At 40.2% G+C, this 9,493-nt stretch overlaps 1 protein-coding gene across 1 annotated transcript; it reads left to right on the top strand.

Moving 5' to 3' along the window:
- The first annotated feature begins 353 nt into the window (after positions 1 to 353).
- Positions 354 to 8,916, top strand: rp9 (RP9 pre-mRNA splicing factor). Its single transcript, XM_085148651.1, has 6 exons — positions 354 to 814; positions 1,013 to 1,043; positions 1,156 to 1,285; positions 4,231 to 4,322; positions 4,739 to 4,800; positions 7,807 to 8,916. The coding sequence occupies exons 1-6, from the start codon at positions 669 to 671 to the stop codon at positions 8,015 to 8,017; spliced, it is 672 nt and encodes a 223-aa protein (XP_085004777.1). The 5' UTR covers positions 354 to 668; the 3' UTR covers positions 8,018 to 8,916.
- The last annotated feature ends 577 nt before the right edge of the window (positions 8,917 to 9,493 follow it).

Genomic DNA, 9,493 nt, shown 5'->3' with positions numbered 1-9,493 from the left:
TCCAACGTAATATATATATTTAAAACTTATATCCAGATGAACTCCGATGTCACCATGACTCAAATTATTCAAAATTTATTTAATAATGCAATAAGCAGATTGGAGCCATCTGAATCTATTACTAATTCTAGGAAAGCCAAACCTTTACCTTCAAATGGAAGCATTTGAAACGCAACATGCATGAAAAGTTGCTAAAGGCGCACGCTGATGGTTTGTTCCGTTGATGTTAAAGGTCACTTAAACGAGGCACAGATGATCTAAAACATACAGTGACATTTTGTTTCCAGTATCCTGTTATTAAGATTAAAACTGCCAAACTAGAAAATCATAGAAAATGGGTTGGGAAACGGATTCAATAAGGGAAGAATAAACATTTTTATCAGTGTTTACGGCTGAGAGAAACTGTAATTTGTGTTTAAAAATGAAAAAGGGAGAGAAAGACAATCCAGGCGCACTTCCTGTGTTACCGCCGGTGTCCTGCAGGTGGCGCCGGACTTTAACAATCGAATCGGACTGCACAGGAAGTGCAGAAGCGCTGGAGCGGTGTTTGCTAGTTAGCTGCATGTTAGCACGATTCATCTTCACGGAATTAATAACGTAAAAGCTCCTCGTGCACTTTTAATAACAACGGTATTTTTTTGTCGGGTGATCATTTTGTTCAGAGCAAGATGTCGGACAGAAAGCGAGCAAGAGAGAAGGAGGACAGACGACACCACAAGAGGGAGAAGATACCAAAAGATGATTTGGAGAAACTGAAGAAGCACACGAAAAAAGTCAGCCAAGAAGTCCAGAAACTGAAACACATCGAGACATTGTGAGTAACTCCACTCTGGCTTTTCCTCTTTAATCCCGCAAACTTGTGCATGAATTATAAATGCGTCTTAATTGACACTCATTTTCAAGTTGATCAAGCTTATCCACAATAAGCGAGGGGCAGCAACTTCATGTTGTTATTTTTTGTTTTAATGTTTTTGGCAGCATACTAACCATTTTTAATCTCTCTCTCATGCAGCTATGAGAAACCTCCACCGGGATTTATTAAGGTAACGTGTTCACAGTATTAGACAGCTAAGAGTAAGAAATAAATTGCATGTGGCTTTTTTCAGGTAAAGACAAATCGTGAGAATTGGTGACAGTGATCGGTTTGTGTTGCAGGAGCATGAAGAAAAACCAGAGGACTGTATCCCTGCAGAACCAGGAAATGAAGAAGCCAGGAGCTTCCTGGCCCACGCTCCCACCAAAGGGCTGTGGATGCCTTTAGGGAGGGAGGTGAAGGTGATGCAGTGTGAGTATAGTGTGCCCGAGTTTGCACTGACGGGAATAAACATGCTGTTTACAGTTCTGCTGATGCAAATGCAGTCTTTAACTGAGTTTTTCACATCCCTCGGGAATCTTTTCACAGCTACAGGAGTTAGGTGTTGATATCAGAGGTGACACTCATTGCTAATTAGGCAAACAGAAGGAAATCTATCCCAGGAGGCAGCCTCTTGCCTTTAGAACAGGGGGCATAAGACACATGACAGTAGTGATTACTCAGCTGCTCACTTCAGCGTGCTTATTTTAAAATTTTATGCTTGTCTTCAGTGCTGACTCTAACATATTTTCATTATTAATCTCCTAGAGCTGTGCAGTTTTTTTTTTGGCCTGGCAAGTTTCAGTCCTTTAGTTTTTGTTTTTAATTTACAGTGCATACACTACAGGGTGTCTGCAAGTCCTATAAATGTATGAAATGTGGTTTGCTGAGAACCTAAATGATTTCAAGTACAGCCATTCCACCCCTTATTAATTTTTTTTATCTGTAACAGAAATTGTAATCTTATTGATAGTATTTATTTCTCATGCTTCTTTACTTAAAATGAATTATTTGAAAAATTAAAAATCTGTTAAACAGGCTCACATGGATGCTGGGAAATGTTTTGAGTACGGTTTATTAGTGAGGTACCAGCAGCACTTATAGGTCTGGAACTGTAGGTGGGAGTAAATCTCCACTGTGAGTAGGCAGCAGTTATGATAGGTGATAAATGTTAACTGCGAGATCTTGACATTTATCACTGTGTCTTTTGTTTTTATGACAAGAGTGATGGCCCGAAGACTAATAATTGGTGTTGCAGAGATTATCTTCTGTCTGTTTTTCCCAAAACAATGAATGTCATTATGTTCAGTGTCCATTCATTCTTTCGTCCAACACATTTTCATGCTGCAAACAGCAAGAGCTCAGACACAAACATGCACACGCAAACAAAAAAGTGGTGTTTGTGTCTTTTTTTTTTTTCTTTTAATCCTTTGTGAAAAACGTGTACATTTGTCGTCCTGCTTAAAGGAACCGCGAGAAATTACTTCTTTTACGGGGTGAACAGAATTCATGCAGACTCGCATTAAAAACACTCAAGTCGTTCACAGATGCTACACTGCCATTTGAGCAGTTAATCGGTGTGAAGCTTGGATATAAATTGTTGATTTGTTTTCAGGGCAGAAAAAGTGATAATGAATTTGAGATGATCTGTCACTGATAATCAGGCGCCTCATCATGAGCAGCGTGTTTTTTTTTTTCGTGTGCGACTCTTGAGTTGCTGTTGCGTGGGGTTGTTGTGTCCCTTGCCGACTGCTGTTCAACAAAATCCAATTTAATAAAATAATATTTCTTTCAAGATTTTTTTTACAGTTTGTGTCTTTTTTTGAGTTGTCCTTGATTTGCTTTATTAGCTAGCAAGTATTGAACTTAAACTTGAAAGATGACGAGTGGTCTAGACTGAGCTTGCATACATATCCACCAGTCAATTTATTAGGTACGCTTTGCTAATACCAGCTTGGAACCCCTTTTGACTTCAGAACTGTTTTAATTCATCATGCCGTAGATCTGTCTACATGTACACGGGGATTTTTGCATACGTAGGTTTTTCAGTATGTTTTGGTCAGTTTTAGATGTTCGATCAGTTTTAGATGCCTAAACTGAGCTTTTGAAAAGCTCCTTTCAGGGCGAGGCTTTACAGTAACTCTGCGGTTACATGTGGACAACAAAAATGGGGATTTTTGTCTTGCAACATCAAAGTGTGCGACTTAATCTCCCTTTTTGACGTCAGACTGTGGCCATGCTATTGTTTGTAAGGTTTTTTGATTGGCCAGTATTTCTGTACAGTTGGGGTTATAACATCACATGTTCCCTTGGTAAGCACTTGACACCACTTTAAGTTGTTTTTGGTGTTTTCATGTGGACCGAAATGTTTTTCAGAATGAACGCGGAAAAATCCTTGTTAGTATACATGAACGTAGCCATAGATTCAACAAGGCGCTGGAAACATTCCTCAAAGAACCATGTTGACGTGATAATGTCACACAGTTGCAGCTGATCATCCTCCATGTAAATTTCACGACATCCCAAAGGTAGAGTGACTTGATTGTCATGTTTGAGATTATTGTCATGGGCACTGTAATTATGAAGGGATGGACAACAATAATCGGCTTGGCTGTGGCATTTAAATGATGCTCAGTTGGTACTAAGAGGCACAGAATGTGCATAAGAAGACATTAAACACATCATTACACCAACAACAACTTAAACTGTTGAAACAGTGCAGGGTGGATTCCTGCTTTTGTGTTGTTTGCACTAAATTCTGAACCCGACCAAGTGTTGCAGCAGAAAGACTCCTCAGACCAGGAAACATTTTTCCAATCTTCTGTTCATTTTTCACCAGCGTGTGTAAACTTTACCTTGGTTGTAACAAGTGCTTGTTGAGTTTGTGTTGTTTTCTTATCAGCTTCAAGCAGTCTGTCCATTCTCCTCTGACATTAACAAAGCATTTTAACAAGGACAACTTAACTTCTTTTTCAGACCCAACACTGGTTGTCTGGGGAAAAACCCAGTAGATCAGCAATTTCTGAAATACTCAGACAAGCCCATCTGGCACCAACAATCATGCCACGTTCAAACACATTAAGAACTTCAGCTGCTTGTCTTGATCATTTCTGCATGTCTGAATGCACATGATGGCTGCCACGTGATTGGTGACCAGTTGGTGCATCTGCGTAGTCATTTATGGCAACTCACGCTAACCATGACACTGAGCATATTCTATCGAACTACTGTTGAAAGCACCATGAGTTCGGGTTATTTTGGCAAACTAAAGTTTGCCAGTTTTACGTGGGACATCTGTTTAATAGCAAATCTGCTGCCATGTACATGAAATGTCTGATTCGTTAGAGAAACAATGATTTTTGTTTCCTTTTGTAAAGGCTGGAGGTGCAAGCGCTACGGCCACAGGACAGGTGATCGGGAGTGTCCTTTCTTCATCACAGGCAACCAGAAACTGGAGCACTTCAGAGTGGTGAGTTTGTTTACTGCTGTAGAATAGTTAGCCCACCTACGGTTCCTTGCAGTAGAAAAATGCGTGAATGCAGTAGAAAAAAGTTAGTAGTCGCGTTTATGTCGTGGCGCTATGACAGAGACAGTTTGTGTCTGAGACTAAAGTTAAGTAAGGTCACATTTAGTTTACACATGTGGGCAGCAGATCTCTGCACACAGCTCGTTCCAGTGTACTTTTAATGAAACAGTGCTCGCTGCAGGAACGCTCAGCCCCTGCAATGATTACCATAAATGCAACTGTGTCATATTTTCCTTCTATTGTCTCGATATTCCTAAAAGTGCTGACACAACACTGTTTGGAATGTATAGTTCCTGGATATAGTGTGAATTGTGGCACCTTACCTTCTTTTTGTGCGACATTGTGTTATATTTTATTAGGCACACGAAGACCCAATGTACGACCTGATTCGGGAAAACAAAAGGAATGAGAAGGAAACCAGGTATGTACAGTCATTTTCCTGCTGTGTGCATGTTAATTTCCCAGAGAAAGACTTATAATTTTCCACCGCTATTAAAGGACACACTCGAGACTCGTAATACTCAGATCATATACTTGAAAACTCAGTTTTCCACTGTGTCCTCTCGCTGGAGTGGGACAATCTCAGATGACCTGGAAAGTCTCTCGTGGTTGCTGGCTGCTTATGCCAGTTTCTAGCAAATACTGTTTGACACCAGGATGTTTGAATTTGAGGCTAGTTCAGGAAGAAGATTGTGCGCGCGCACACATGCTTGTATATTTTTGCATGCATATCAAAAAGGTTATTTAAAGGCCAGTGGCGCTTTGAAGTCTTACTTGCGTGTCTGTGCCACATTAATTTTGGCATCTTCTTTGAAAGGGGAGTGAAACAGTCCAACCTCTGCCAGCCTGCTTTCTAATTGCATGTAAGGTGCTGTCTATTAAATTGTGCTTGATGCGGTAGCCTTGTGTCACAATTGGGTAATTGATGAAGAAGTTAGGAAATGAGAGTTTTGGTTTTTTGTTAGAATTACTTTTTGGCTTATTTTTTGAGTGTATGACTTTTAATTTTATCATATATGTCGCCCAAATAGTTTTTTGGAGGGCCACATTTTTGCGTTGAATATGATGACGTTTTTCTCTCAGAGCACCGCTTCAGTTCAAGAAATAGGGGACAAAATCTGAAGCCGCCATCCTGTTCAGAAATTCACTCCAGAGTTTGGCTGAGCCTGACGTGAAGCAGTAACAGTCTTACTAAGCTAAAGAGGGGTGGTATTTTCAGAGTTACAGTCCATTTAGGACAAATTTCCCTGGAAAGAAGTGCCTTACCACGCTGCAGCAGAAGGATTCTACTGGAGCCGTGTAAGTTTTGTTGTCACCTTACTGCTCACGTGTTACAGCGTGACTCAGAAATGCAGTATGAGCACTAATATTTATGCCAGACATTGAATAGCGTACTCTGACACGTGCTTCCATAACAAAATCTAATCGTGCTGAAGCTTCTTTAGCACAAATGTCCTGCTTAGCTTCATGTTATTTATTAAATTTACTCTGGTGATAATTCACACATGCCATTTGTCTTTTTTTGCACTTGAATTGTCAGCTGCTGTACGCACAACTGATCGTAGCACAGCAGTGTCCTTCAGCCTTATTCTCGCAGTGTGTCTCAAGCTGATGCAATTGTTTTCTAAGAAATGGGCTTTTGCAAACATAGTATTGATGCCCAGTTGAAGCAATTTCTCAGTGGAAATCTGTGGACAACGTTTGCTAGCTCTTTCTTCCTCCAATAACATCGTCAGTACACACAAACTCTACTCTGTGTATTTGGTACAGCTGCAGCAAGAAATTGAGTCTGAGGACAAGACAAACCCCTGCACTTTATTAGGTACACCTGTCCATCCTGCTGTGTATCAGGCTGCTAGTGGAGATGTAATGGTGTGGGGGAATATTTTCTTTGGGTCCCTGAGTACCAGATGAGCGTCATTGAAATCCAGTTTGCCTGAGTATTGTTGGCATTTCCATCTCTTTATGACCACAGTGTACCCATCATCTAATGTTTTGTAACCCAAAGTCACAAAATATTAAAGATACACTGTTACAGTAGTAACAGTGTACAAATTCTGTTCCAAATTATAGCCAGGATGTGCAGGAAGTCTTTGGTGTTACTGGACAAGTAGCCCAAAATCACCTTTTAAAATCTTGCAGTTGAGCTTGTTTTAGAAGGACCTTACCTCCTGCACCAGCACCACCATCACCACCTGGATGGTTCAGGCTTTAGAAGACTGACTCTGTGACAGGAGTCTTTGGCCTTGTTCAGTATGATTGGGGAGAGGGGAGAGCTGCATGGTCTCGTTTTAAATCCTGTTTGTTGTTTTGTTTTTTTCCTAGCTTTCTGTGTAATGTAAGTTTTAGTGTGAGCACAATCAAGTAAAGGAATTATAACTAAAAAGCTGTTTTAGCACCTCAGTTTAAAGGTCATGTAGACCAAAACATGGCTGTTTAGGCTTCTCTTTCTGATGATTATTTTTTGAACGTTTTAGACTGTTAAGACAAAGACTTTGTGATTTTTCTGAAGATTATTCTAATTCTTCTCATCCACTCTGCTTTAGAGTCCTTTAGAGCTTGTGTATTTTTTCTAAGGGAGTCCTGCATCACTGAAGGGCCCTCCAATACACTTTATTTTTCTTTGAGTCCTGCCCTTCAGTCTGTGTTGTCTGATTGGCTGCCTAGCCCAGTTTAAGAAAGCAGCTAGAGACACCAGTAGTCTCAGTTCTGTGAGTCTGAGCCTTCATTTGTAATGCACTTGTCTTCTCAAGTGTGTTTCATGTAAAAGAGAATACATCGAAGCATGCAGGTGCTAAAGATATAATAATATGTAAGTCTTTTTGAATGTTTCCATAGTAGTCTGAGATTTGGTGTGTTCTTATTAACTAAACCCCAAATCATACGTGTGTACAGAATGTTTTCTTACAAAACTGAGCACTCCAACAAAAGTGAACATTTAAATTAAAATGAGTTTTACTTGTTTGGTAAAGATAAAGATATCTATGAGTGAATCAGACTTCCCAAAAAACTTAGAAGAAACCATTTAAAAATGCCTGAAAGTGCATGACCAAAACGAAATTGACGATGAAGTCATTATTGTCTCCTCCTTTTGGATTTAAGCAATAATGGACACCTTTTAAAAAAGATTAATTGAAAACTAAATATGTGCCCAAGTCATGTATTTTAAAATCCTTCACATACCTGCAGTTTTAATAGTTACTTGGACAGGGTTGCTAACATTACTAGAAATACGCAACCACAAGCGGGCACGTGGCTCACTCCGCCTTCTGGAAATGCTGGTACTGGGACAAAGACAGTGTGCTGCTCAGTGACATTTGAGATGCTTGCCAACCTGGGCATCAGTATGCCTCAGCTGTACTTTCCTCCCTGCACTTGACTTAAATACCACATCCTCCTCTCTCCTGCCTTCCCTCCTTGTCTGTAGGATCCAGCAGCTGCAGCAACTGCTCCAGGACACCACTTCCTCTTCCGCCTCCGACTCAGACAGCTCCTCCTCTTCTTCATCCTCCTCCTCTGATCACCATCGCAGAAAGAAGAGGAAAAAGAAGAAGGACAAAAAGAAGAAAGACAAAAAGAAGAGCAAGAGGAAGCGAAAGCACAAGTCCAAAACTAATGACTCCTCCGATTCAGACTGAGGGCATGCTGATACGCGAACTTGAGTATTACGTGTTTTGCACATAAAAAAGCAAAGAGACTGAAATGCAGCACAGCAAGACCTGCACCCTGAAGACGCCCCCATAAGCTTTTTCCCCTCAGGTTAAAAGCTGTTTATGCACCAAGCATGATGACTTCTCCCTCACATTTCTTTCCCCCCCAGGGCGACAACTCGCCTTTACGTCCTCTCTGTCGGCTCACACAGCACAGAGTCCGATGGAACAGCAGCTTAAGTATGAATGTGTGCCTTGGTACATATGTTTGTCAAAAAGGATTTGCTGCATGGGTGGTGACTCTTCAGCGAGTATGGAATGAGCCTTCTGGTTTAAGAGAATGTTCTTACATCGATTCTGGTAAGGTCATATTCAGAGATTGTATTTTTCTCTGGCATTGCATTCTTATTAAAAACTTTGATTGTAGAGTGCATTAAATGAAAATGGGTGGAAAAATGTAAACGTTGGGGTGCTGTTAGAATGTTTTTCCACACGAGCCAAAATGTTTGAATGCTTGTGACTGTACATAAACATTTGGAAAGATTTGAGGTTGGAATATGCTTATGTGCTTTGAGGAAGCCACAGAAATGTGGAAAGAATCTTTTGAGATCTCTGCATAGCCGTATACAGAGACATGCACTGCAGTACTAAAGTTTTCAAGTTTTTTTTAAGTATAACGATCAGGCTTTGCAATGCTCTAGATTGGGTTTCAAATGTGAGGCCCATGGGCCAGAATCGGCCTGGCAAGGACTCCCATCCGGCTCACTGGATGGCTTTGGAAAATGTAAAGGAGGGCTTAAATTGTATGTACTGTATTTTAATACATTTTACTGCATTTCCTACTGCTAAAATCCTTCCTGATGACCATTCATACGACACCAAAGTAATTATGTCAAAAATAAACAACTAAATGACAGAAAAGTTCCCATTTTTTTTCACCAATTCCAACAGAAATTCCCATGTTTTTTTTTTTACAATGACTCCACAGTAAGATGAATAAAACCATAACAGAAAACTTTCTGTGAATTTAAAAACTGATTATAAAACAATGAAGTATCAGAACTTTTTCTTTATTTTTTACAATTCCGAGTCCAAAGAATCGTGATGACAGATCTTTCATTTGAAATTGTACTTCCCTTTTCTTCTATTAAGATATCTGAGGGATTAAATCTGTAGTCCAACTTCTTTACACTGACAAAAAGGGGAGATTCCCTCTGTCCCTGCTCTGTGGACAGGGTTGTTGTTGTTGGTTTTTTTGTTTGTTTTTTGATGATTTCTGTGAGAGTTGATGTCTTTAATATGACCCTGTCGGAGACCACAGCTGTAGCTGAGCGCAGAAGCTCCACCCACCTACCGTTCAAACTACCTGAAAGACATCAAATCAAAAGTCTTAAACGGAGCAAGGAGGAGAGAGGAAAGGGCTCATTTCAGGCAGCGAATGAACTGAGAGTTTGCACCAAGTAT

The sequence above is a fragment of the Neolamprologus multifasciatus genome, chromosome 22 (genome assembly GCF_963576455.1).
Source record: "Neolamprologus multifasciatus chromosome 22, fNeoMul1.2, whole genome shotgun sequence".
NCBI lineage: Eukaryota > Metazoa > Chordata > Actinopteri > Cichliformes > Cichlidae > Neolamprologus > Neolamprologus multifasciatus.
This window is presented reverse-complemented; position numbering and strand designations above follow the sequence as displayed.

What these genes read in the sequence shown, in the direction of transcription:
- rp9 (XM_085148651.1), top strand. Translation starts at nt 669, where the DNA reads ATGTCGGACAGAAAGCGAGCAAGAGAGAAGGAGGACAGACGACACCAC. An exon ending in CTGAAACACATCGAGACATT is followed by an intron (nt 815 to 1,012) that starts GTGAGTAACTCC and finishes TCTCTCATGCAG; the next exon opens with CTATGAGAAACCTCCACCGG. An exon ending in CTCCACCGGGATTTATTAAG is followed by an intron (nt 1,044 to 1,155) that starts GTAACGTGTTCA and finishes TTTGTGTTGCAG; the next exon opens with GAGCATGAAGAAAAACCAGA.